General features: G+C 41.4%; 5 protein-coding genes across 10 annotated transcripts; 3 read left to right on the forward strand and 2 right to left on the reverse strand.

The window, feature by feature from the left end:
• The first annotated feature begins 170 nt into the window (after positions 1 to 170).
• On the forward strand, positions 171 to 12,079 carry LOC100831209 (pullulanase 1, chloroplastic). The gene is made up of 27 exons (XM_003580877.4): positions 171 to 509; positions 638 to 776; positions 897 to 949; positions 1,066 to 1,174; positions 1,273 to 1,409; positions 1,511 to 1,707; positions 1,804 to 1,953; positions 2,058 to 2,118; positions 2,212 to 2,332; positions 2,689 to 2,779; positions 2,915 to 3,008; positions 3,251 to 3,346; positions 4,413 to 4,553; positions 4,795 to 4,845; positions 5,657 to 5,727; positions 5,835 to 5,927; positions 6,406 to 6,496; positions 7,061 to 7,132; positions 8,214 to 8,339; positions 8,510 to 8,566; positions 9,083 to 9,157; positions 9,724 to 9,812; positions 10,025 to 10,102; positions 10,213 to 10,351; positions 10,860 to 10,969; positions 11,165 to 11,264; positions 11,661 to 12,079. Exons 1-27 carry the CDS (start codon positions 246 to 248, stop codon positions 11,766 to 11,768), a joined length of 2,913 nt encoding a protein of 970 aa, XP_003580925.1. The 5' UTR covers positions 171 to 245; the 3' UTR covers positions 11,769 to 12,079.
• A 218-nt stretch (positions 12,080 to 12,297) lies between these two features.
• LOC100844222 (thaumatin-like protein 1b) lies at positions 12,298 to 13,899 on the reverse strand. Its single transcript, XM_003579673.4, has one exon. It carries the CDS (start codon positions 13,509 to 13,511, stop codon positions 12,699 to 12,701), a length of 813 nt encoding a protein of 270 aa, XP_003579721.1. The 5' UTR covers positions 13,512 to 13,899; the 3' UTR covers positions 12,298 to 12,698.
• A 515-nt stretch (positions 13,900 to 14,414) lies between these two features.
• Positions 14,415 to 16,643, forward strand: LOC100820859. Of its 4 annotated transcripts, none has more exons than XM_003579682.4 (3): positions 14,415 to 14,561; positions 15,937 to 16,037; positions 16,152 to 16,643. In XM_003579682.4, the coding sequence occupies exons 2-3, from the start codon at positions 15,955 to 15,957 to the stop codon at positions 16,279 to 16,281; spliced, it is 213 nt and encodes a 70-aa protein (XP_003579730.1). In that variant the 5' UTR covers positions 14,415 to 14,561; positions 15,937 to 15,954; the 3' UTR covers positions 16,282 to 16,643. The 4 variants fall into 4 exon arrangements, with proteins under 4 accessions (XP_003579730.1, XP_010239595.1, XP_010239594.1 ...); XM_010241293.3 differs by having other exon boundaries at positions 14,435 to 14,561; positions 15,940 to 16,037; XM_010241292.3 differs by having other exon boundaries at positions 14,451 to 14,554.
• A 391-nt stretch (positions 16,644 to 17,034) lies between these two features.
• Positions 17,035 to 19,489, forward strand: LOC100822293 (protein YIF1B). Of its 2 annotated transcripts, none has more exons than XM_003579687.4 (5): positions 17,035 to 17,258; positions 18,198 to 18,376; positions 18,462 to 18,560; positions 18,641 to 18,792; positions 18,871 to 19,489. In XM_003579687.4, exons 2-5 carry the CDS (start codon positions 18,200 to 18,202, stop codon positions 19,250 to 19,252), a joined length of 810 nt encoding a protein of 269 aa, XP_003579735.1. In that variant the 5' UTR covers positions 17,035 to 17,258; positions 18,198 to 18,199; the 3' UTR covers positions 19,253 to 19,489. The 2 variants fall into 2 exon arrangements, with proteins under 2 accessions (XP_003579735.1, XP_014750994.1); XM_014895508.2 differs by lacking the exon at positions 17,035 to 17,258 and adding an exon at positions 17,331 to 17,488.
• A 278-nt stretch (positions 19,490 to 19,767) lies between these two features.
• On the reverse strand, positions 19,768 to 23,139 carry LOC100825367 (ATG8-interacting protein 1). Of its 2 annotated transcripts, none has more exons than XM_010241294.3 (3): positions 22,983 to 23,139; positions 21,657 to 22,379; positions 19,768 to 20,213 (listed from the first exon to the last, which is right to left on the reverse strand). In XM_010241294.3, the coding sequence occupies exons 2-3, from the start codon at positions 22,367 to 22,369 to the stop codon at positions 20,210 to 20,212; spliced, it is 717 nt and encodes a 238-aa protein (XP_010239596.1). In that variant the 5' UTR covers positions 22,370 to 22,379; positions 22,983 to 23,139; the 3' UTR covers positions 19,768 to 20,209. The 2 variants fall into 2 exon arrangements, with proteins under 2 accessions (XP_010239596.1, XP_003579746.1); XM_003579698.4 differs by lacking the exon at positions 22,983 to 23,139 and adding an exon at positions 22,856 to 22,978.
• Positions 23,140 to 27,114: the final 3,975 nt, after the last annotated feature.

A 27,114-nucleotide genomic window follows, 5' to 3' on the forward strand; every position in this document is an offset into this window, starting at 1 on the left:
GGCGGAAAAACAGAAAAAGAAAATGAGGCAACAAGAAAAGTAGCTCTCATTTCGTTTCCTATAAAAAAGAAGAAATCTAATTTATTTTCCTATAAAAAGAAGAAATCTAATTTCTTTTCCTATAAAAAAAGAAATCCCATTTCTTTTATTCTTCCTTCATCGCCTGATAACAAAAAAAAAAAATCGGATTGCCCTTCACTCTCTCCTCTCTCGTGTGTTTGTCTCCAATCCTGCAGAAACCGCCAATGCCAATGCCGATTCTGCAGATGCAGCTCCGCCACCTCAATCCCCCCTTCACCCCGCAAGCAAATCGCCCGCGCTCCTCCTCCTCATCCGCCTCGCCGCGGGGTGCACCGAGGTCCGCTCCGTCGCCGTCGCCGTCGCCGCATTCCGCCCGGGCCGCCGCGCTCGGGACCCCCGCCGCCGCCGCCGCCTCGCCGAGGACGAAGCCCATGGCGGTCGGGGAGGGCGCCGCCGCCGTCGACCTGGCCACCGCCGAAGCCGCCGAGGTGCTCCTCCTCCTCCTCCACTCGTCTCTCATTGGTGATTTCTGCCCCCACATGGCAGGCAGTCAAAGGATCATTCATGGATGTGAAATGTTTTGCGCGCGCGCGCGCCGTTCGTTGGTTGGTTGCAGGTGTTCATGCCGGACGCCAGGGCCTACTGGGTCACGGCCTCTCTCATCGCCTGGGATGTCAGTGATCAAGAAGCGTCCATCAGCTTGTACGCCAGCAGGGACGCCACGATTCGCCTCTCTCCGAATCGCGGTATCGAAGGTATATATAGGCACAGTTCAGGATTAGTCCTTGTAGCTAGAGTCATCACTCATCATCATCAATCAATCAATCATGGTAGCAAGAACCTGATTCATATGCAACCTGTTGCTGATCTTGTAGGCTACGACTCCAAAGTTGAGCTGCAGCCAGAGCATGCCGGGCTCCCGAAAAGTGTAATAAGACATACCATCAATTCCATACGATTGATTTTCTCTTGCGCTGGACTCAGTTTTCTTATGGCAAATTGTGATTTATTGAAGCTGGAGTGCCATTTCACTTGTTGTTTCAGGTCACCCAGAAGTTCCCTTTCATCAGCAGTTACAAAGCGTTCAGAGTTCCAAGCTCTGTTGACTTTTCCAGCCTTGTCAAGTGCCAGCTGGTCATCGCTTCTTTTGGTGGTACTTCTTTACCTTTTCCACTCTTTCCTTATACTCCCGAATTGGAGGGAGTATATAAATACTGCTGCCTGCGACGTTCATGCGCTGTTTATGTGCAGCTGATGGGAAACACAGAGATGTTACTGGGCTACAGTTACCTGGTGTATTGGATGACATGTTTGCGTACACTGGACCACTCGGTGCGGTTTTCAGTGGGGAATCTGTGGACCTGTACCTTTGGGCTCCTACAGCACAGGTCTGGGTTCTAGAACGTGATTTACGATCTCAAGTATCAGCTCTTTTCTTTAGTCCCGTATTGTTTATGCTCATACGTCAACTGTCCCCGATATTCTGCAGGATGTGAGTGTATGCTTCTTTGATAGTCCAGCGGGACCTTTACTGGAGACTGTGCAAATGAAGGAGTTAAATGGTGTTTGGAGTATTACTGGACCTAGAGATTGGGAAAATCGATACTATTTGTATGAAGTCAATGTGTATCATCCAAGTAAGGCGCAAGTTGAGAAATGCCTAGCTAGTGATCCTTATGCTAGAGGGTATGTGGCTATGTGAAATGAAGTTGCGTAGTTTACAATACTGATATATACATAATTACAGACAGGTAGAAATTAATGTTTTGCTAATTTGATCAGGCTTTCTGCAAATGGTGCACGGACTTGGTTGGTGGACATTAATAATGAAGCATTGAAGCCAGCTTCCTGGGATGAATTGGCAGACGAGAAGCCAAAGCTTGATTCCTTCTCTGACATAACCATCTATGAATTGCATATTCGTGATTTCAGGTTAACTCTGCCACTTGATCTATAAGGATGCAAGTTTGGTAAAATTTTATTGCATTTTCATCTGTTAACTTATGCCCCTGTTTCCTATGATTTTTTAATTACAGTGTCCATGATAGCACAGTAGACTGTAACTCACAAGGAGGGTTTAGTGCATTTACATATCAGGTCATTAAGAGTCGATTTACTAGAAACAGGTATATTTCATAACCTTGTTTCATCTCTATGCATCCTGATTAAATTGTTGAACTTTTGGCACAGGATTCAGCAGGAATGCAGCACCTATGGAAACTGTCTGATGCTGGTTTGACTCATGTGCATTTGTTGCCAAGCTTCCATTTTGCTGGTGTTGATGACATTAAGAGCAATTGGAAAAATGTTGGTAAAGATACGTTCTATCCAAACTCTTTAGCTTAAGATTGTTTAGTCACTGGTGTGCCTTGCATGACTCTTTTTTGCGAAGGAAAACATGCACACGGAACTAAAATCCAAACTACTCAATCTGATCTAGAATATTCAGAAAATAAATAAATGTCACAAAGTGGACAGATTTTAATAATCACAAAAAATTCAGTTTGCAGATAACTATCATTTTCTTGTTTTCAGATAGCTTTCAGTGATGTTACTTTATAAGTACTTAATGGATCAAACTCTCTTCATTTCAGTCTTGTGTTTTTTTCGTTTATTTATTCAAGTTTTCCTGTTTGAGTCATTAGGAAATTTCATTTACTCTTGCAGATGAGAGCGAACTGGCAAAACTTCCTCCAGGATCAGATATGCAACAAGCTGCAATAGTAGCTATCCAGGAAGACGACCCTTATAATTGGGGGTATTCATTTCGCACTGGTTTTCCTTTCTTTAAACATGCCATATACAAATTTATCATGGTTGTGTTCAGAAAGTAAAATTTAATATGTTCTTCTAAGTAAAATTATTCTCATATACGGTCATATGCATGCTAAAGGTATAACCCTGTGCTCTGGGGGGTTCCAAAAGGAAGTTATGCAAGTAACCCTGATGGTCCAAGTCGCATTATTGAATACCGCCAGATGGTCCAGGTGTGTTTTCCTTTTAGCCCTGTAATTATGTGCCCCTATTTGGAAGATGGGATTTCTTAAGGAGTTTTAGAGGATCTGGACTAGTCCTACAAAATTCATGTGTTCCAAATGAGGCCATCCACTCAAATACATAGTGACTTGGAGCTCCCAGCCAGTTGCAGTAATTCATGGAGTACGCATGCTAAATGTGGCTAGCTCTATGCAGGATTAATGTTACTTCTCTTATAAATTTTGGACTGCAGGCTCTGAATCGCTTAGGTCTTCGTGTTGTCATGGATGTTGTATACAATCATCTAAACTCAAGTGGCCCCAGTGGCATCAGCTCAGTGCTTGACAAGGTTATTACTCTTTTAACAATTATATTTCTTCATAACTATTGCAACCTAACAAAACAATCATTGATTCTTCTCTTAGCAAATTTTACAGCATTTCCTTGTCGTCTTAGGAGTTAACTTAAACTGGTCAATCCAAGAGCATTTTCTCAACATGTTCATTACACTAACAGTCATCAACCACAATACAAACATGCGATTAATCTTATATAATGTCCCAACAGTGTGTGTAACTGGAGCATAGAGGTGAAGTGTTTTAATTTTGAAGGGGGCATATAGCAGGCCACATGGTAGCAAAATGCATACCACAACTGGCTGAGACAACCCCCATGAGAAATTAGCTTAGTGAGTGTGTTCGGTATTGTAAACGGTGAGGCTAGTAGCAATGGTTACCCTATGACCTCTTAATGTATGTATGCTCTTTCCCAAAATGAAATAATGTGCAGATGCTGTTTGCCTTTTTTTAGGGTGCAAATACTGTTTGCACGTTCTCTAAAATAAAATATAGCAGGTCAGTGCAACATAGACATTGCGTAATGACTGCTGCCTGCTACCTCATGTATGCCATATCAGTGCTATAATGCCGCTATATTAGGATTTAAATTTAAAACAACAATCGTATGGCAAATCGTTTGGCCAGTTCTTCAGGGATCTATTTTAGAAGAACATAGATTTTAAAAAAACATATACGGTTAGTAGGATCCTTGGTATTTAGAGCTTAGAAGTCCTCCGGGGTGCACTGGTGCACACACATGGTTCTGAACCTACCAATCGGGTTCGAGAACTCCTACTTAACTAAAATGTCAGGGGGATGTCTTCCTCCCTGGTCTCTCTTCTTTTTTCTTTTTGGATGTGTATAAATATGTACCTTGTTTGAATTAAGAAATGGCAATTAGTAAAATGCTTACCTCATGTTTTCATTGTTACAGCTCTATATTTATAGATTCAACGAAATACATGTCAGTTAAACTCAAGTCACTTCTTCTCTTTTCCATAGAAGAATATCTTTGCATAAAGTTTTGGACCCTCCTCATATTTCTTCTTTCTTTCTTGTTATATGGGATATTTACAGATCGTTCCTGGATACTATGTTAGAAGGGACACTAATGGTCAGATCGAAAACAGTGCAGCAATGAACAATACAGCAAGTGAGCATTTCATGGTTGATAGGTTAATTGTGGATGACCTTCTGAATTGGGCAGTAAATTACAAGGTGAGTTTGCTGTGGTAACAGCATTTTAATTATCGCATCATATGACAATATCCATTTAAGACTTCTTGGTTTTGAATGATGTCACCGGATCATTGACTTCGTAAACATGAAAATGCATACACCCATACATTCATGACAGAGTCTCTCTACTTCCCTTCTCAGCTGGCCAATTTCATGTTGTTGTTTACATGCCATTTCCTTATTGTTCTAGATCTTGACAATCATATAATTGCTGCCTTAGGTTGACGGGTTCAGATTTGATCTTATGGGCCATATCATGAAACATACAATGGTAAGTAAGCATCCTAGCTGAATTATTACATGTCGACCTGCTGGTTAAACACAAATATTCTGTTTGTCTGACACCCATGCTCTAATAAAAGTATCACAAGGCCATAATGAATTAGTTTAATTTCACATTCCAGAACTACATGCATACCCAAGTAATTGTGTGCCTGAATTTTACTGGTCAATTTAATTAATCTGTCATTTCTGTTTGTAATAGTTACAACTCCAAGTTGTTCTTCTGTAGCACCAAAATTGTACAATTTGAATAATTTCCGCCCAACTGGTGCTTGCGGCATTTTCCATTATATACCTTTCTTTTGTCATGCTGTTCAGCTCGAATTATATATATCCAACGTATGGTTAACATAAAAGAGAGAAAATCCAATCTCTGAGTTTAGTTACTGAATTCCAAACCTTTTATTAGCTTATCGATATATTTAGCCTTAGCCATTGTGGCATTCAGTTGTCTATACTTAGCATGTCAGTCAATTTTGACCATACATTATTTGTAGTATTTAGCCAGAATCAAACACCTTCTATGTAGAATCAAATATCTAACATTTGCAGCAATGCTGGTTACTTCAGGAAATTGGTCTCATATGTGCAAGTATAACTCTGTCATCGCTCGCTATCACTCCAGTACAACTAGAAAGCAAATAACGAATAATGTTCAGAAATTATACCATGAAGAGTTCCTTATTGTGAGCATGTGGCCCACACAGTGCATAAAATGATTGTAGGCAATTGACTTCCTATTTTTGTATAAGTCTATTGCTCTGTATGCTTGAGAACCTTCTTGGTTAAAATGAATACAGATGAGAGCAAAAGCTGCTATTCAAAGCCTGACAAGGGATTCACATGGAGTTGATGGTTCAAAGATATACTTGTAAGGACTTATCGCCTGAGATTGCTCAGTTTCAGAGCAACTGATTTTTTGGCAGAAGCACACATTCTCAGTGTTGTGGGATGATAAGGATGCTGACATTGCGACAGGTATGGTGAAGGATGGGACTTTGCTGAAGTTGCACGTAATCAACGTGGAATAAATGGATCCCAGCTTAATATGAGTGGCACAGGGATTGGTAGGTAAGTCTGAATTTATTACCAACTTACTATGTGCTGTGAGCAGTGAGCTCCTTTCAGCAACCATGAGCAACTTGTTGTTGCCTTCTTGGTGATATTTACATTTTAAATTAACTTGCTGGTCTTTCTGAATATGAATTGTGGAACATGCCCCAAGATATAATTAGATTTTACATTATAACAAGTAAATAAGTATGTTCAGCGCCTCGTGTTTTCTTCTGACACAAACACCAGAGTGCAGTTTTATTCTACTCCAGTAAATAGCCAGTAGGTACTTTATTTTTCGTGTCTGTTCTGCGTGGATTGTCATTTTATTTATACAAGGTCATACTCCCTCCGTCAAACAAAGGATGTCTCAACTTTGACCAAATTTGAATGCATCTATACACTAAGTCATGTCTAGATACATCCAAATTTTAACAAACTTGAGACATCTTTTGTTGGACGGAGGGAGTAATATCCATACCATCATATTTTTCAGCTTCAATGATAGAATGCGGGATGCTATTAATGGGGGTAATCCATTTGGTAATCCACTACAGCAAGGCTTTTCTACTGGTCTGTTCTTAGAGGTAATCTACCGCTACCCTTCCTGGAAATGGAAGTTACGATTGTCGATATCACATTTCAGTAACAAGTTGCTTGCTTCTATTGTCCATAAGAGTGCAGCGGTTACCTTTATCTCTCTCTCAATAACAGTATTCCTGAAGTTGTGCAACTCTCTTGTTAAGCCATTTCTGAAACTCATAAAGAGCTTCCTTTTTCTCTAGTCAAGTCGTCAGCTTTATCTATCTTAAGGTTCCTCTTCCAATTTCCTTTAAACGGTGTTGTGCACCCATTAGGCCTATTGACCTCAAGGTCATGTACATGAATCATCCATCTATGGATTAGGCCTTATTTACCAGTTCTAAGCTTTGTTATGGTCTTCGCTAGTATTGTGAGTATTTTTGGAGGCTTATTGAACTAGTTATCTAGTACTATTTTGTGTGTTCTAGATGGGCTAAAGTTTTCTGGACTCCAAGGTCTCAATCTAAACTACAGCTGTGATGCACTTTAATCATTATATTTCAAATATTTCTATATTAACTCCTATAATTCAGTAGTACTTATTGTTAGGCATTTGCCCTTTCTTGCAGCCGAATGGATTTTATCAGGGCAACGAAGAAGATACCAGGCTCTCACTTGCTACTTATGCTGACCACATACAGGTTGGCTAGCAATATTCATGTTCTTAAAAGTTTTTGTTCACTGCTTGAATATTAGTTTGTTTGACCTGTCAATTTGATGGAAAAATATACTGTTGATTATTTTGTCTTGTTCATCTTGTTGGAAAGAAGATATATATCAATATTCATGTTCGTAAACTGTAGAATGATACTTGAGTGCTTTTATTCTAGCATCTGTTACTGCTCTTCACAATCTGTTGCGTGCAATCCATGGTGAACATTATTCAGGTGGACATGCAATACTGCTTCTTTCTTAGAAATCAGTTATATTTGTCTGATGTATTTTGGCAAGGGGTCAAACATAAGCAAATCTTTTTTTTTTCTCGAACACGCCGAGCGGCGTGTCTTTTCCATTAAGAACAAAACGCAAGAAGCGCGAGTACAAGCAGGCAACAAAAGAGCCACAAAGGGCTCAAAAAAGAAAAGGGAAAAAAAGAAAGAAAGAATAAGGAAAGAAGGAGAAACAAGAAAAAAGACTATACAGGAAGTGGGAGAGGGGTTGAAGCTTAAACCACTTAGGTTCGATTTAGAAAAAACTTGTTTGGCCATAGGAAGTGTTAACACTGTGGATGGACATAACGAAATAGAATCGAAATCTCTTTTTCTCGAACAAATTGAGTTCCCTTTGACACATATACTTTCAACTTGGCCAGTTGTCATTAAAATATAGGAATCATCTGCCTATCCATATAAGGAGAAGCTAATATTTTTCCCAATGCTGAAGTGGTACTGATGGGTATCTTGTGTTGTTAGGTACAATGAGCATTCACCATTTTACGATTTCTACCTTAATATACTCATGCAAATTTCTTTCCCTTGTGCCTTTTGCTGTCATTAATCCTATGCTGATTTTTTACCTTGAAATTTTGTAAATCTTCCACCATCGCTGGAAGTTAGAGAAAAATGCATTTCATCTTTGATTCTTGCTCAAACCATACATCACAATTGGTAATTTTTGCAATATGGCAATTATGGTATCTGGTTCCTATGTGCAAGGATGTTATTAGTTTTCTTCTTAACAAATTTGCCAGGCATGATGGAATAATTCGTTTTCGTTTTTCAGATTGGACTAGCTGGTAATCTGAGGGATTATGTACTAGTATCTCATACTGGAGAAGCTAAGAAGGGATCGGAAATTCACACTTTCGATGGATTGCCAGTTGGCTATACTTCATCTCCAATAGAAACAGTATGGCTAATTGGTTGTTGAACTTAACATAATAATCGGTACTTGTAAGTACCATTGCTCACAGGACTAGCATAGTGTGGTTTCTGACTTGCATGGTTCTGCACATGATTGTTTTTTTGTGCAATTCCTTAAACTCTGTTACCAGTAATTTACTCTTTTGTACATTGCAGATAAACTATGTTTCTGCTCATGACAATGAGACTCTATTTGATGTTATCAGTCTAAAGGTATGGCATGTGTCCTGTTGTACAAAGTATTATATCATTTCGTCAATTATTACCGTCTAGTAATCATTATTTTCCTTTTTCATGTTTTAAAAACCAAGAAACTTACAAGACTGCTAAAAAAATCATGATGTTTTTTTATATTTGTTCTTTTAATAGAATGCTCTGTATTTTTATCGCTAACACTAGTTGCTAAAATTAGGTAATTCCTTTAAAAGTAAACTTAACATTGTTTAGAGAAGTTGCAAACATTTGTTTGCACATGTTCTCATTAAGAAGACAAGCACATATTTGGGCAGCAAGTGTGGGGATAAAAAATCAAACACAGACTAGCTACTCCTCATGGCAGAAGTAAACCTACATTCATAAAGCACACAAATGGTTCATGTGCCAATATAATTTTCAGGAAAAACAATTCTCGTTACTCCTCTCCCGCAAACAGCAAGAGTGGGGATAATCTCGAAAGTCACTTTTCAAACCTCTTACCATCTTGAATTCCTGAATTGTTAATTTGTGCAGACCCCGATGGAACTTTCAATTGATGAGAGATGCAGAATAAATCAGCTGGCCTCCAGCATGATGGCACTTTCCCAGGTTTATGAAAACATTTGCTGGATCAGCGTGTATAATTTTGTGCAGTTCATAGTATTATTTTAATAGTGTAAGAATTGGTGACCAGAACGATCAGTTTCCCTAGAAATAAGTTGCTAAATCTAAGTAAATTGAAGTATATGGCCGGACTGATCTGGTAGGTTAACCTAGTTTAATCAGTTCAGTCTCGAACTTGTCTCGTGATATGGACTCGTTAAATTATCATGGTGTTCTAATCTTACTTTCATGTAGTTTTCTAATTCAACACAAGGACTCTTTTGCTAGTACGTTTATTCTTAGTAATACCAGCATTTAATCTGCATTTCAATAATCCAACATAGACACATGGGACATAGCAGTCACTATGATTTGCTGTGATTTTATATTCTTCAGCTTCTGTCATCTTTATTTTTCTTCTGACCAAGTACATTCATTCCCATATGGTAAAGACTATAGTAATTTCTGTTTGTATTCAAGTAACTGATAACAATAGTATGTACTTTCAATCATGGGCTATACCTTGACCTTTTTGGAATCGAGTACTCAAATCTCTTAACTTGTCCTTTCAGGGAATACCCTTTTTCCATGCTGGTGATGAGATACTGAGATCTAAGTCCATTGATCGAGATTCATATAACTCTGGTGATTGGTTTAACAAGTAAAAACTGTTCTTTCAACCTTGAAACCTCAATTGTACTCGTTCCATCAGAAATGGTTGAATTTTTTCAGTGGAGGAAAAATAATTAAATTTTTCTAAACAGTTATTATCATTACCATACCTTCTATCATCTACGAAGGGTTTAAAGGACAAATAGAAGTTCCCTAGCATCTCGGACTGACGTGATGTTCTGTTTTCTTCCCTTTGTGAAGGCTTGATTTTACTTATGAAACGAACAACTGGGGTGTTGGTCTTCCTCCAAGTGAAAAGAATGAAGATAATTGGCCTATGTAAGTTGTTCATGTCCTTTTGATATACTAATAACTAAATGAATATTTTCATTCTTTCCTTCAATTTGTGCACATGTGTTCAGTAGTCCAATTCGGAACTTATTTTGCAGCATGAAACCAAGATTGGAAAATCCATCTTTCAAACCTGCAAAAGGACACATCCTTGCTGTCCTAGACAATTTTCTTGACATTTTGAAGATCAGATACTCCTCTCCGCTTTTTCGTCTTAGTACGGCAAGTGATGTTAAGGTACGTATAATCTTCATTTCTTTGCCAACAAGTTAATCTGAACTCCATTTCCAGACTGCTATATGCTATAATGTCGACAAGCCTTAAAAGTTTGAGTCAAGTAAAAAATATTGATCTATGTGTCAAGTAAAGAATGCAGAGCACATAGTGAAATTATATGACATGAGTATCATGCATTGTGGAACTATATAATTGGCAATGTGACATGAATATATGTTTGCATGAATCCCATAGTTGGACGTGAATGATTGCCTGGAAAATAGATTCAAGCATAATCCTGCTGGAACATTTGGGCGCAGGTAACTCCATTAGTACAATAAATGATCTATTAGCAGCAAGCAACTCTCACAAGAAAACCAAGACTTTACTACCTTTGTGCTGCAATATCATTCGCCTGTGCATACATAGGACTATAGGAGACATATATAATATATTGTGAACCGAATGATGCAATACTTGTCAATTTGATCTGTTGTGTAGATCTGACTGTATTCCTGTCATATTTCAGCAAAGGGTTCACTTTCACAACACAGGACCTTCCTCGATACCAGGTGTTATTGTCATGAGCATTGAAGATGCACGAAATGATAGGCCTGAGATGGCTCAGTTAGATGCCAAGTAAGTGACATTGATGTAGTTATGATGTGCACAAAGGTATTTTTGCAAGATAACTGAGAGATTGTAGTCTTGCGAAACATATATATCTATATTAGCTAAAAGAAAATCAGTAGCAGTAGTTTCTGGGGTTCCATGTCTGGTATGAGAAGCATTCGATGTTTCCTGTTGTAGCTAACTACCTATCACCTGTTGCAGCTTCTCTTCTGTAGTAACAGTTTTCAATGTATGTCCGGACGAAGTATCTATGGACATTCCTGCTCTTGCTTCGATGGGGCTTGAATTGCATCCTGTGCAGGTAACTGTTCCAAGTTGTTTTTGACTTTTAGGGGTAGCAGATATCCTGAATAATATCAGTAACAGTTAGTATTGTATTGCTGTGTGTTTCAGTGCTTGAAATTGACTTAGAAGCTAGTTGCTTACTAGGAAATGTTCTCGTGATATGATTCGTAGTGCTTCATGCTAGGAGCGAGCATTGCAGATTTGTCATGAATATCTTACAAACCCTGAACTTGTGAACACTGTTCAATCTGGAATTTCCAAGGATTGAAACCGCTGATTTATAGGAGAAATGTGCTTGGCAGTTCCGGATTTCAGTCTCATAAAATGAACGAAACACCATTCGAAAGTTGTGGAACTGCGAGAGCAATTCTAAAATAGAGAAGTGACAGCTATTATGTATGAACTGTTTCAGGCGAATTCATGTGATGCTTTAGTGAGGCAGTCTTCATATGAGGCCGGCAAAGGTCGATTCACCGTACCCAGAAGAACCGCATCAGTATTTGTGGAACCTCGGCGTTGATGCCTTTGCATTGGGTGAACAAGATCATCTTGCAAATGAAATTAAAGTAAATAAAAGAAGAATAACACAGAGGAGAAACCTGCCACACAGTACAGCGCTGAAGAAATAAATAGAAGAACAAGAAGCTTTGGTTTATGTATGTATGTAATGTATGTAGCCCCATGTCTTTTCCAAAAGAAATAATGTAGTGCCATCTTAGATGCCAGAGGAGGAATTAAGCATCTGTACTATCTATTTTTTCCTCTCTTGTATCTTTATTGAATAGAATAAAAAAATTGGATGTTGCATGCATATGCCATTGTATTACTGCCTCTACTTGTTTCTCTGTATGGTCCGTAGCCTCTGCGGAAAAGTAAGGATGCAGACAGGAACCCGCATGTCCCCCTTTCTTAGGCCAAACATTTAAATCTTGTTCAAGTAAAATTTTGAACAAGAGAGTCCCGAAAAGCCTAGAGAAATGGGACAAAAGCGAGATCCATTCAAAGGGACTCTTTCTGTATGAAAACACTGGAAATCTGTAGCAGCAATCTGGAGGAAATAACGTTTAAATTCTGCTACGATCTTTAGTACTACCTCCGTCCAAGGATGTCTCAACTTTGATTAAGTTTGAATATATCTATACATTAAATCATGTCTAGATACATTCAAATTTTGACAAATTTCAGACATCTTTTGTGGGACGGAGGGAGTACACAGATCTCTTTGATTTACTATTATTCCTTAGACAATCGATCAATAATAGTACTTCTTCCGTCCCATATTAATTGTCTCAAATTTGTCAAAATATGGATGTATCTATACACAAAAAGTTTCTAGATACATGTAGTATTTCGTCACTTAATATAGGACGGAAGGAGCAGTATAGCAACATAAGGAGCAAAGTATCAACTGTAGGTATAATCACGGGCCAACAATAAACTGGAGTAATTCTCAGGAGGGGCAGAAGGCGATGTGGTATCCGGAGGCTCCGGCGCACGTGAAGGTGCTGGTGGCATCATCGTAGGCGTAGCTGTAGGCGTCCGGGCACGCGCTCTTGAACAGCTCCGAGTAGCTCGTCGGCCCGCACGCCGCCGGCGTCCCGTACTCGCCGCTGCAGCAGTACCTCGCGCTCCCGTACGCGTTGCACGCGCTCTTGCACGCCGCCACGTATTCCCCGCCGGAGCCGGAGCCGGAGACGACGACGCGCAGGTCCGCCGGGCACGCCGCGTTCACGTCGCTCGCGCACGACGCGGCGCGGCACTCAGCGCCATTGTTGTTGCTGGTGGTGTTAATGGTGGGCGTGATGCGGACGGGGACGTTGAAGCCGTCGACGAGGCTGACGTCGTAGAAGTCCTGAGCGCCGCCGGAGCCGGAGGAGACGGCGGCGAGGGTGAGCTCGACGAGGGTGACGGGGGGAGAAGGGCCGCGGCCGTCGCAGGCGACGTCGCCGGAGCCGCAGTCGGCGGTGGCGCAGGAGAAGCGGCCCGTGGCGGCGTCCGTGGCGCAGCCCGTGCGCGCCCAGAAAGTGCCGGACCAGCTGGAGTCCTCCGGGGCGGCGAGGGCGGAGGCGGCGCCGGAGGCGAGGAAGAAGCCGGAGCGGGACAGCGGCGGGGACGTGGCGCCGTTGAGCGCGCCCACCCACACCGGGTGCGAGCACCCGTTGCTGAAGCTGAAGGTCCTCTCCACCGCCGCAGCGCCATTGCTGCCGAGGAGAAAGAGGAACAGAATCATGTGGGCTACCGCCGCGAATGCCATGGCAGGCATGCGAAAACAGTACCGACTGCAGATCAAGATTCAGGAAGAAGAAGCTAACAACAAGAGTTAAGCTAGCCACATTTGCTAGCTACAAGCAACGCCTATATATAGTTACATACACACTTGCCTGGATCTGTCCTGTCTTGTATCTATATAGCATCCATGCCAAAGTGGTGCCAAACTAAAACATTTGTACTAGATGAAATGAGAGCCTAGCTACCAATTAAGCCAGGAGGTTAGGTTTGGGTAGATAGACATGCAGATGGACGAGAAAAATTAAAGGCGCGCGCGCGGCAACAAGAGATCAAAAGGGCATACCTTTTGGGGAATTTATTTTGGTCGCTCACGTTTGGCATGGCCTAGCTACGACATCGATTGATCATGATCAATCCATAAAGAGAACAAAAAAAAGGCAAAACTTCACCCAACAAAAAAAAAAAGGAAAGCTACAAGTAGTAATTGACATCACGTACATACGGCAGTGTGCTAACTAGCTAGAAATCACTATGTTCTCATCAATTCCACCGACCGATATCCATCGTCCGTCGGTAGATTTGCTTTTTCGCTTGTCGGATCGGTGAAGGCTTAATTTGGTACTCTTGATGATGAACAAGCTAGCTAGAGTTGGCTTATGTACGTTAGCCTGCATTGACCATTTACGTACAGGAGGACTCTCTGCATCATGAGCAGTCAAGTGACAGTTGAACTGACTAAAGAAAAGGCAAACCCAAGGGCATCAAAAGGTTCGGTTTTAATTAATTTCTCCGCGTGTCAGACTTTACTTTTTTTTTTAGAGGAGCGTGTCAGACTTTACTACTCCCTCAAAAAAAAAGAAAACAGGCCTCGGTAGAGAAGTGGGCCGAGAGTGGGCTTCTCCGGCGACCGTGGGCTTCTCTTCTCCTCCTGAGCCCAACAGACTAGCCCATCCCTCTCCTCGGCCCTGCCCTTCCCCTCTTCGCCAATTCATTCCCCACGCAAAGCAAAGCCCTAACCCGCCGGAGCAGCAGCAGCAGCGACCGACCGGCGAGGCGCGGGACCGACGGCGGCCGGCGGTAAGAGGTACTATGCGTACAGGTTCTCGTTCATCACGTCCTGCGATTCAGATCCACTCTCTATTTCTGTTTATCAAACATGGCCCGGGGGAATGAATCATTCTCGTGATTTGCTGATGCAGAATGTCGAATCCAGAACACCCGTATGAAAAAATTAATACTCCAGCAAATCGGAACTACTACTAGTAATTATTCATCCGTGTGTGCATATATGATCCTTATTCATATGCTTCAGTTGGTTACCGGATTCGGTCTTTGTTATTATTCATCTGCTATGTGATCAGTACTTCTCGGTGGGGTCTTGCTAGTAATTAGTGGTTCTGGCTATTCATCATCGAGATGATAAGTTTTTAGTGCTGTTATTTCAGAGTGTCTGTGAGAAAATGCAACCCGGTTGCTATAGATAGGATTATTAGGCATCTTGATTCACAAAGGTTTAGGTTTTTTTATGGTGATAACATAAGCTTCGTCAAGTAGTTTGTTAACTTAGTGCCCGCTTGTTGTGACTAAGTATTCTAAAAGGAAGAAAAAAAAACACCCACTGATAATCATAGTTTTTTTCAGTCAGATCTGCCTCTCTCCAGACTCAAAATCCATCTCCGCGATGTCCCAAGATGACCAGACCACAAATAAGTACCATTGTGATACAAATACAAAGTTTCAAAGAAAGATCGGTTGGATAATAGATTCTTGTACTACTAGCTAGGCCTGCCTGCCTTCGTCTGTGTCTGGGCTACATCTCCAAGTGTTGCTCCAAAATAGATTCTTGTAGCTGAGGGAAACCAAGGGCCAGCGCCCATTACCATAGTGAGACCCTTCCTTTCCTCTTCCTCCCAAGCCAGTGCTCCAATTCCAATCGGAGCCGCCGTGCCCAATCCCCTTCGACATCATCATGCCCCTGCGTGTCTGTGGTCTCAAGAAATTTTGGCAATTGGTTTCTGAGGTAAGAGTGTTCCCTTTGCCATCCATGATTCCTTAGTGAAACCAACCCCATGGAACTCGAGAATTTTGACCATCTAGATCCGCCCCGCCCCTGAGGAGGAGATCTGGGGTCTTGGAACTCTTCATAGTAGATCTGGTAATTTAGCATTCTGCTAATAATTGTTCGGTGGCATTCAGCCGATCCATAGCTACTGCTACGGAGCACCAGAAGATGCTGCAACCCAGTTGTTATAGGATTAACTTTGTTCCATAATCCAATTCAAGTTTTGATTTGAGACGATAAATGGGTAGATAAACATTTTTCTTTTACTTACTGTTTACTTTATTAAACGTAAAGGGAGGGAATCTGGTTAGATACTTATAAGCAGCTACCTTGTGATTGTCTTATGTTTTTTTTTCTTGGTATGATTTATCCTGAAGTAATTTGTTTCTCTTATCAGCAGTTTTGAGCCAAGCACATGTCCAAGGCACGCAATGCTTTAGTTGCCACTGGCTTGTTGATCTTTGCTGGTTCAGGCCTGGCGTTTCCCTTCTTTTTCGTGTAAGTGAACTCTTTTCATCCTTTAATCTAGCACTGGTCAAGAAACTTGGGCAGAAGCATAGTGCATTGAACTTTCTTTCTGTAATCTTCATCCATTTATTTTATTTTCCCCAGCAAATCGAAGAACAAACCTATTATTGATTCGTCGAAGCCTCTGCCACCGCAGGCTACTTTCCGAGGACCGTATGTGAACACCGGATCACGCGACATAGGGCCTGATCCTACCGAGTACCCCAAGAAGTGATGTTCCCTCGTGTTATCTCTTATGGGCAGAAAACCATTGTAACCTGTAATGCTGATTTATTATTAGCGAGATAATCATCTTGTGATGTTGGGCAACGCATTGCAGTGGTAGATTAGTTCCTGGTATTCTGTGCAGAATGCTTCTATATATAGTCCTTCATGATTCCTCCCAGCATCAGTATTTACGATCTAAAGATCTCAGCTAATCTCTAGCGGCTCTAAAGTGTTCTTTGCTTGGAGAATCCACATGGAATTGAGGTGGAAGATGCATGAGCGTCGACCGTACCACCGCTGTAAAGACTATATTAGCTTTGAATAATGTTGGGGCACATGCTGACGTTGTTCTGATTGGCTTAACTTTGAGCAACTGATGAACTTAATTGGAGACCTGTTTCATTGCAACTTTGAACTGTGCAACTGCTTGTTAGAGCTAGCTGAAGAATCTATAAAGGAAAGAAAATGGTTTAAATGGCAGAGGCTAATGTCAGAAAGAATGGCTTGTAACTTGCACGAGTAACTCACACTTGCTCTGTCCACTAAAATTCAAAAGGTTAAAATGGGAGGCAAGCATAAGAACAGTAGCAAGATACTTCTAGTGTAAAACTTTGATTTTGCCATATTTTTTGCACAAAAACATACATATATCTCTTTTTAACCTAAAATAAACACCCACCCCTGGCTAGTGGCTACTATATTAAATAATCTAAACTCAAATAAATTAGGAGACCTGGGTTCAAATCAAAGACGGCCCCGTTCTCCTTTCCTTTGGCAAGGCAACACAAAACTGGTGCCTTTCCTTGGTCTGGAGGTAAACCGACACCGAGTCACCCACCGCCCCTCCCGAATTCCTCCATTCACATCGCCTCTCCGGCAACCAGCAGAGAGCTTCCTTCCTCGTCCTTTCCGCCTGCCCAGCCACGACCACGAACCCGCTCTCCCCTCCTCCGCGTCGCCGCCGCCGCCATCGTTGTTCTAAAGGTGAGTCTTGTTGCATCTCTTCTTCCTTTCTTTCTTTCATTGCTGTGAGCAAACCGGATCCGGGAACCGTCTCTCCTACTTGGACCGCAATTAGGCTATCTGTCTGCGGGTTAGATCTCATATTTGACCCCAATTAGGCTATCCAGTCAGCGAATCCGCCCGCGGCACCCCTGTCGTTGCCTGCTCGATCAGCTTTGTTCTGCTGCAGCCTAGCGGGACGAGCGATTTGGGTATTCATTCCTTCCTTTTAATTCCCCCTCTTTGTTAGGGATTGGGTATTCTTAGGTTCCAAATCTTCTGCCAACCCACAAGCTGTCATCTTCTTTGTGGTACCATCAGATGCGAATTTCCAGACATCATCAGCTCTTCTAGGCGATTCCCTTTGATATGAACACGCAAATTGTATAATGGATTTCACAGATTCACCACAGTAGTATTCTTTCGCCGATTTGTGTTGGCCAGTTCAGCCCTATTTATAAAACTCCTCAAGGAGACAAGGATTCCATGCCGGGGTGGGGATTTCAATTGATCTAAGATATCATCATATCAGATACTCAGTGGACAGGCAGGAAGAAATTTACAAAGCACCTAGTTTGAGTACAAGTTTAATTTAGCATGATGGTTCTGAGTTTGTATTTTAGAGCCGATGATAACCTGTGAAGTTTCTATTGTTTACCGCCACATTGTAGAATTATTAACATGCCAAATTGAAATATTTTATGATGCTTGCTGTTCAAAATTGATCCTGGAATCAGTTCGATGATATGCATTGCGGTTAAGAAAATGAACACCAGCCTAGCAGTATAGCATGTCATGCCCTTGTTGTATTGCATGTTATGTTCACAGTTCGTTTCAGTTAATTTTCTGTGACCGCCCCTCACGCAACTATCATTATCATTTTGGCATAGCATTAATTTTAACCGAGCTTCTGTGTTGCAGCCATGTATGATAGCTACAGGAATCCAAATCCTCCTGGGATGCAGATGCCCCCAACAAATCCTCAGCCTGGCCAGTTTGACAATCCATTTTATGGTGCAAGCTCGGGTTTAATTAAAACTGGATTAGGAGCATATGGGGAGAAGTTCCTCGGTTCCAGTTCAGAATTCATGCAAAGCAACGTAAGGAGCCTCCCCTAAGAACTTTGATCACGGTTGTTCCAATTGCTCACATATTATCTCTAAATTATGGGCTCTGATCTTGCAGATCAGTAGATACTTCTCCAACCCACAGTATTACTTCCATGTGAATGATCAATATGTCAGGAACAAGTTGAAAGTCATACTGTTTCCTTTTCTTCACAGGGTATATTGTCTCTCTCAACAACACTGCATATAAATTTGGTTCTCCTGTGAAATAAAGCAGTATCTGCAATACCTTTTCAGGGGCACTGGACTCGGATAAGTGAGCCTGTGGGTGGCCGATTGTCCTACAAACCTCCGATCTATGACATAAATGCGCCAGATCTGTACATCCCTTTCATGGCATTTGGCACCTTCATTATTCTCGCAGGCTTTACATTAGGCTTCATGGGAAAGTGAGTTTTTTTTTGTTGACTGTCAAACAGTAACAGTTGAAACCCAGTGTTCCTGATGCACTTGATCTGTCCATGCAGGTTCACTCCAGAAGCTATAAATCTTCAGTTTACAAGAGGGCTAATCGGATGGGGCTTACAGATAGTGTTCCTGAAAGGGCTGCTCTACTCGATGGGTGGAGGCGAGGTTCCACTCCTTGACCTAGTAGCTTACGGCGGATATCTATTTGCTGGGGTTTCCCTTGCTATTGTTGCGAGGCTCCTCTGGGCGTACTCGTACTACATTATGATGCCATGGATGAGCCTGTGCATGGGGGTGTTTCTGGTGAGGACGATGAAGAGGGTGCTCTTCACAGAGATGAGGGGGAGCGAGAGGCACTCGACGCGGCAGCACTATTTCCTACTCTTCATGGCAATTGCACAGTTTCCCCTCTTCTTCTGGCTTGGTAGCATAGGTGCATGAGATAGTTTTCTTTCTGTTTGTAATTTGGCATCTGTTACTATAAAATTTTACCTGTGATGCTTCCAATAGCTTGTGCAGGTTCTGGGCATCACATATATTTTATTGACAGGGTTTGATTGGTTATGTAAAGCTAATGAATTTTGCCTTTAGTCACTCACTCATAATAGGTATATACATGTATGTTTTCATGGATTTTACCATAATTCAAATACTACATGTACTGGACTAATTTTGTTGGAACGTTAGTGTTGGTTACATAAAGTTAATGAACTTTACCTTTAGTCACTCACTCAATGGTGTAGGCATATTTCATTAACACAAGCATTTGACAAAAAATTATATATAATTTAAATGGTATATGATCATAATTATTTGTAAGTTGTTTTCCAAATGGATAAACCACGCATCAATGAGTTAAGCCTTCTCGTAATGATTTAAGCTGCCATTTATAGAAATATTAACATAATTCTGAGTTGCTAATTATGGAGGAAATCAAGCCCTGGACATTTCAGACAAATTAAAAGAATCATGATATTGCTAGCAACATAATGATTCTCAAAGTACAAATACAAAGTAAAATATCAACCAAATTTACTCCCAGGTTTCACTCAAGGCACAACAACAGGATTTCACAGTATGCAGATGCACGTTCGGACATCCATTTGTCAAAATGTAGAAACTTAAAAGAGGACGCGATATCAAGAGTGCAAAGGCATGATGAAGTGAACAGTGCAAGAAACTTTGGCATCTCAAAAGCCAGCAAGGCACTCAATGTTGGCCACAAGCAAATCCCTGTAAAACTTCATATTATTACACTAGATATATCATTTTCTGTCATTGTCACAATCATATTGCCATGGCCATCTTCTTGGTTATAACTCCAGTGACCTGTGATGACTCATCAGAAGTTGTATCATTGAAGACGACCACAAACAAACCCATCGGCCCAGGGGATCATCATCTGCCAGAACAAAGCCTTAATTAGCAACATAATATACGATATTTGATCACTCCTGGATCGACAGGAGCTGATGGACATTGCTGACTTCTTGTCATTATACACATATAATCTTAATCATTATCAGTGTGAAGCATTATAACGAAAACGTAAGAAACAACATATCTATCATGTCGCTTTTTTTCTACATAACATATTAAGGACCTAGGTGAAACATTCCCAGAGAGAACACTTGAAAACAAACTAAATGGTGAGATGTAAAGATGTCAAGACAGTTGTCATATGAAAGAACAATCTAACTGCTGCATATAAGTTTAGTATCTGATACTAAAAATTACACTGTAAACACGAATGAAACAGCAGACATATAAGATAATAATTGGGAATCATATAGTGCAAAAGAAAGTAGGCATATCACCGGTGTGAACTATATCATCCACCATTTTTAGTCAGACTAACCACTTGCATGATAAAATATGGCTAGGCATGCCCAAGTTATGTACAATTGGACTGATTACTATTGTAACAGTATGCAGAAGAGTAGAAGCCTTAGTTTACTATACAAGCTTTCGGAAAAACTAAACATAAATGATTATCTCCGCGGAGATAAACAACTGTGGTTTCATCCAAATCACCGAATACAAGATGCAGATGTATGGATTATGATTTCCCACAGAAGAAATATATTTTATCAATATCCAAGCACATCCAATCACTAACCAAGCAACCAAGATTTGAACAGAGTTATAGAGATGAACAGTTGAATATGACGCACGATTATTTGAATATGTCATCTGTTGATCTAGGTCTTTGTTGGTGTGAATATCTGTACTGAAGTAGCAACAAGATACTATATCAACATCGTACCAAGTTCATTCCAAATTTAGTAAAAAAAGTGATTAGTGTGAATATTTGTTAGTTAGTCATTATTTCTTAATTCATATTGAAAGCAAAGCGATACCTGAACCCAACCGAATTTTGCTCTAACTGAATGCAAATTTGCTGTATATTGCTATGCAATAATGAACATGACCTGTCAGCATCTCTAGTGGGCAATCATACCCATAGAACATGTACAGACACACAAATGCAGATACAAGTCAAACAACCTACTGTACTTCAGTTCCAAAACATATTGCATCTCAAATCCTAAGTAGTCCATCGGAATTTTACAAATAGACAATAAACATAACTCCAACCAAAACAGCTATGGTATTATGGACCATCAGATAATAAGTTTAGAGCTAAATTTTTTAGTAAAGGCAATCAGATACTTGCAGTAACTAATTAGGGAATAAATTAAGTAAGAACTACCCAGCAGTTCTTGTGCTGCTTTGTCAGGAAGAAACACCAGAGTCTTCAGTCCATATACAATTGAGATATAACAGAGAGAGTGCCTTACTGCAGAAATGAAATTGAGTGAAAAGAAACAATAGCTTTTTATACCTCACTGCTGAGCGAGAACGCCATTTAAGACAGTTGAGGTGCAATTTGTCTTTGCGCCACAAAATTACAAGGCCAACCAGGGCAGCCGCAACCACCACAGACCAGAGAGCATTTGTTTCCTTAGCTTGATCATACAAGCATGACATATGCTTTTTCAACCAGCATTGGCAAGGGGGACCAGAGTCTCGGCTCTTGCTGTCTGAAGGCTTGTCAGATTTGTCACCATCATCATTGTCATCATCATGAACAACAGAACCATGCCTGTCATCTTCAGCGTGGAATGAGCCCTGCTCAGCTATATCGCCCTTCAACTCTGCCTCGTCAACCGAGAGGTTTTTCCCCTCATCGTAGTACTGGATTCTCTCAGATCCAACATCATAGCTCCTGCCCACATTCTTAAAGCTATCATCTTCCACGCTGGTACTCTCTTCCTGGACATCCTTCTCAGGAGCGATCTCCTTGATGGCGGTTTCTATTGGCAGATTTTCATGCTCACTTGGGGGAAACACAAAGTGGTCAGACATGAGCAGCGCATTGGATGAACCTCGCCCGTCCTTGCTTGTATCAAGGCCTTTGCTCTCTGCTGCAGGACCGCCTTCCGTTCCACCAGGCCCTGGCGCTGCGGCGTAGGCAGATGCTGTCAGAGTCACCACTTCCCAATCCGCACCTCGGGAGGTGGCTCCCTCCGCCACGTCTTTCTCGTTATCAGACATACCCACAAACCTGACCATGTAATAACAGAAGCAGTTTCAGCATACCGGACTCCAGAGAATTGAATTGATGCTATCATATGAAAAACATCAGATAATCAGTTACATTAACAGCATACATGACTACAGCTGTCCAACGAAGAAAAAGACCTAATCAGGAACTGACTCATTCGTGTATGAAGAATTGAACGGCGCCATACTTGTGCCATAGTGATTTTTAATTAGCACTAGAACACGACTAAATCTTATCACCACATCCATCCATCCAAATCTAGGCAAGATAAGCAAAACAAGGGCGCGTCTGATCACTAAGCTCCTCCCTAAGACCCCCGGAAACCAAGGTGCGGCTCGCAATCTAGACTAGACTCGCATGGATCTCGCGTCCGCGCGTGCTCTGGGCCGGTGTACGGGAAGGGATGAACATGAGCAAGCGGAAATCTCGCCATTAGACTAGACCAAGAACGGGCGCGTCTAGGCATACACACATACCTAAAACAAAGTCCTCGATCGATCTGGAATCGCTTGGAGAAAGACGGATTCACAGCCGCGGCGGAAAACCAGGTGGGGGATTGACAGATTCGATCGGAGCGGGCGAGGCAGGACAGGAGGGCTTTACCGAGAAGGACGCGAAGATCTCCGCTCGATCCAGTCGAGTCTCCGGTGGCCGGAGGTTTGGGATGGCGTGCAGCGGCGGCGGCGGTGGTGGTGGAGAGGATGAGATCAATCAAACCACCATCGGTACCAGAAGAAGAAGAGAGATTGGTAGGGAAGGAAGGAAGCCAACCTGCGGAGACACTGACGAGGCGGGCCCACGGGTCCATGGACTTGGCTCAGGAGGCGGTTATCGGGCGCGCCCCAGTCCCACATGTCAGTTGGAATCTTTTTATTACGGTTTCGGCATGTTACCCATTATCTCCCGTCGTGGTCTGTTTGTTGGTAACAAAAAAAAATCAACTGACATAAAAAAAAGGTCTGCCTATATTTATTGAAAAGACATAAATTGTCCAGTTATTGCGAATTTTGTCTGAACCTGTGAAATTTTTGCGAGAGCAATATTTACCGAGAAAAATCTAAACAGCCTTGATAATTTGATTGACTTTGGTAATAAGTATTAAATGGACAAATAAATCGAGTTCCTTTGCATTTCATGGCCAAATTCGAGTTCGTCGTGGGTAAATAATAAGGAACATGTCTTTGATGTTCGTATATAAGTGAAACATGCATCTTTGGCACCGACCGTTGAGGCGGTAAAGAAGGGTACGTATTATCATCGTACAAACTGGGCATTCTCTTCTTTCCATTACGAAACATAATGAACATACACGGTCAGATAAAAAAAGAATGTTGTTATCATTAGAAAAGAGTAGAAAAAACAACAATATGTGCAAGTGATCCTCAACATGATGGGACGAGAGACGATGGGCCAAAAATGCATGTGTTGGTAAGAGACGTTGTCGGTCACTTTAGCACAATTGCAGTCGGCCTTTTCTTTGTGCATATGGAAAAGAATCTATATTTGTTCGCGTGGTGATGAAAACAAAGTGTTATAGCTTTACCTGTGCTTGGTCATCTTCGTACCTCAAAAAATTAGTTCATATTGTGCTATAATTTTATCACATCAATTACGAATGAATCCTAATGTATAAACTCTATAAAATTGAAGCCCCACTAAGTGCAGTTAATGTAGCAAGCTTTACATGCAGCCTATCCACGTCAGCGTACATGCATCCATCGACTCGATTTACTCTACAAATCACGGTGATTTCCGTCCGTTGCAAATTTTCGTTGGTAATGATCTAATTCATTGGACCATCACGTACAGCGAACAGCCCACTATTTTGCGTCCAGCCCACTATCGTTGGAACGACCAACCGGGTGCAGTTCGTCTTTCTCATCCGGCCAGTCGCCAGATATCCCTTGCGTCGTCTCGATGGGTTGTTCTGCCGCCGCTCCGCCTCCGCCCTCGCCAGTAACCGACGGGCCTTCATTCCCTCTCATTTACAGCAAAACGCCCGTGTCCCAAGCTATGCGTGTCCGTTCCACCCGTTGGACGCACCACTACCCCGTGATCTGCGTCGATTCCCTGCCTAGCCTCTTCAAGACGTCGTAAACTGGTGGGCAGAACTGACGGGAAGGCAAGCGGTCGCCGGCTTCCTATATCATCATCGCCCGCCCATCACATCCATGCCCAAAATACCTGCACTTCTTCGCTTCCTTTGTCCATCTCCTGCGCCCACACGCGGCATGCCTCACGATGCCTCTTCAATCCAGACTATTGGCTCCATGCACTTCCACATCAACTTCTACATGAATCCATCCGACCAAGAAGCGAAAGATGAACGTGCATTTGTTGGTTTGTGCTCTGGTACCATACTCTCCAGGTCAACTCCACTAGGGTGTGCGAATTGGATTGCCGATACTATATGTATACGTGGGTGCAATGAGGTTGTTTTTGACGAAATGTGTTATAAGCTTTAGGGACATAGACATCACCAATTGATGGCTTATTATTTCACTATTGCATTGTTTTTGTCTCTGTTCTTGTTTTTGTTACAGCACAGTCTCAAACAGACCTGCATGCCCTCAACTAGGAGGGATCAATACCTACAGGTGTTGCCTTCTCAGATTCCACAACAGGTCGTCTATTTCACATTCAAATAGTCATCGATCCATGTATTTTGTTTTGTGTCTTATCTGCCAGTGCCCATCTATCTCCAATGTAAGTTGGTTTTCTGATTTCCTAATTTGCTCTTCAGTTTTTTCAATATGCATAATAATATGGATGTTTGGATAGTTAGGGAATTATAAAATAAATTGAAATTATACAATTTTTATTGTATTGTATTCTAATGTGAGAGTATATTTGAATGCTACAGAATCAAGCTTCGTAGAGTTGGTAGACTGCCTGCTAGATGCCCAATGAAATGTGTTAGCTATCTAACAATCTAAGAATCAGAAATAAATTTAAGGTAGCAACCACATGCAAAACAGTATTGATGTTGTCCGATATCTATAGTAAGGGGGAATGAATTGTCCTTGGGGATCAATCTATTTCTAATTGTACTAATCAAATGGTTGAATCTTTTGTTGATTAATACCATTCTCCATTGTCTGGAATATACTATTCTATAGTTAACATCGCATATTTTCCATCGCTTGTTTCAAGTTTAACTATTTGGAACCGTTTTACAAGGAAAATTTTCTGGTTCTTATCAGCATTTGTGGAGATAGAAGCAAGTTGACTACCTTTATATTATTTGTGCCAGCTTTGACAATATTCTGTAATGCATTTTTCTTTTCCTGCCAATGCAGATCATCTCTACTAAATTTTTAGTGTTCATCTCTCATCTGATTTTGAATTACTCTGCCTTGGACTTTGACTTGATTGCAGGTTAGAGAAGCATATGTGCCAACTTGCATTGACAGAGACTCTTTTGCCTATGTTTTTGCCTAAGATTTCCCTTTGTAAACACCATACGTACTACTCAGTATTCTATGTCACAGTTTACTAACTGATCATACTAATGATAGCGGCATACTCTTTGGGAGACACTCATAGGTACAACATGTTTATCACATCGATTTTGTAAATATATTTTTCATTCCCCTTTTAACTAATTGATTTTGAGATAATATCCCGCAGCAACGCGCGGGGTATCCACTAGTTAATATAGACACCAATGCTCGAAGTTACATCCAGTAGACCAAGTCCACGTCCATGATCGAGTAGGCCAATGATGTGACAACGAGGTTGCTCCTCACTTTGAGTTTGAGTACCTCAAGCTTGCAAGCAATAGTTGCTTAAAAGTACCCACTCAACTATTCAAGCCATTCATCCGTTGACCAGGACAAAGGAGCTCACAAAAAGCAAAGAAAGAGAGAAAAAGCGTGGCCATGTATTACGGATTTACTGTTGCTCTTTGAATTCTCGCCTTAATGAGTTATAATATCAAGTTGTCTTGCACGAGCAGTTTCATAGACCAACTTGAAAATTGGTGTCAGATAATATATCAACCTGTTAATTGGGTTGATTATCAGTCAGATAGGCTCATGTGTCCCTGCCAGTGTGGCAAAAGTCGCACGTCATGTCTTTTTCATTTGTACAAAAAGCCCTTTCCTTAGATGATCTCTTAAAAAAGCGCATAATAGGACTGCCAACTGCCCTTCATCCTCTTCTTCTGCGTAATACTCCCCATGTTCCTTAAATTACAGCATATATTGTTTCCTTTGATGGAGCCTTTGACCAAGAATTAGTCTATTAATATATACTTTTTGTGAAATAAAATTGATATCATTGTATTTGTATTCGTATTTGAAAGTAATTGCTTATAGTTATGCTTTGTATCACATAAGTCACACATCGACGGAGTAATGCTTGGTCAAACGCTCGGTTAAAGAAAACAATATACACCATTATTTAAGGAACGGAGGGAGTATGTCTGTGGATGAATGAGACGAAGAGACGATCGGGATGACAGAAGAGAGGATACGAAGTGCTATGGAAGAAAATTAGAATATGACTAGGCCTGCGGGGAGGAAGAACCCCCCAGTGTATTGTTTCAAAGAAAAAGTCCCTCTCACATAGGCCAAGAAAATCTCTGAACCTCACGCCCAACCATACACAGTGGCACCGCAACCCACGTAAGATCAAAGCCAGAATTAGACCTGTGCTTTGGCGTGGGACTGACATGGGGACCCATTTGTTTTAACCCTTTTAGCCTGAAATTCACTCCCACTGGGAGTCAAAC

This window comes from Brachypodium distachyon, chromosome 5 (genome assembly GCF_000005505.3).
Source record: "Brachypodium distachyon strain Bd21 chromosome 5, Brachypodium_distachyon_v3.0, whole genome shotgun sequence".
NCBI classification, from domain to species: domain Eukaryota; kingdom Viridiplantae; phylum Streptophyta; class Magnoliopsida; order Poales; family Poaceae; genus Brachypodium; species Brachypodium distachyon.

Excerpts from the sequence above, each read along its gene's own strand:
- LOC100831209 (XM_003580877.4), top strand. The coding sequence starts at position 246 with ATGCCAATGCCGATTCTGCAGATGCAGCTCCGCCACCTCAATCCCCCC. Across the intron at positions 950-1,065 it reads ATGCCGGGCTCCCGAAAAGT|GTCACCCAGAAGTTCCCTTT; the intron begins GTAATAAGACAT and ends TTGTTGTTTCAG. Across the intron at positions 2,780-2,914 it reads GACGACCCTTATAATTGGGG|GTATAACCCTGTGCTCTGGG; the intron begins GTATTCATTTCG and ends TGCATGCTAAAG.
- LOC100844222 (XM_003579673.4), bottom strand. The coding sequence starts at position 13,511 with ATGCCTGCCATGGCATTCGCGGCGGTAGCCCACATGATTCTGTTCCTC.
- LOC100820859 (XM_003579682.4), top strand. The coding sequence starts at position 15,955 with ATGTCCAAGGCACGCAATGCTTTAGTTGCCACTGGCTTGTTGATCTTT. Across the intron at positions 16,038-16,151 it reads GCGTTTCCCTTCTTTTTCGT|CAAATCGAAGAACAAACCTA; the intron begins GTAAGTGAACTC and ends TATTTTCCCCAG.
- LOC100822293 (XM_003579687.4), top strand. The coding sequence starts at position 18,200 with ATGTATGATAGCTACAGGAATCCAAATCCTCCTGGGATGCAGATGCCC. Across the intron at positions 18,377-18,461 it reads CAGAATTCATGCAAAGCAAC|ATCAGTAGATACTTCTCCAA; the intron begins GTAAGGAGCCTC and ends CTGATCTTGCAG. Across the intron at positions 18,793-18,870 it reads ACATTAGGCTTCATGGGAAA|GTTCACTCCAGAAGCTATAA; the intron begins GTGAGTTTTTTT and ends CTGTCCATGCAG.
- LOC100825367 (XM_010241294.3), bottom strand. The coding sequence starts at position 22,369 with ATGTCTGATAACGAGAAAGACGTGGCGGAGGGAGCCACCTCCCGAGGT.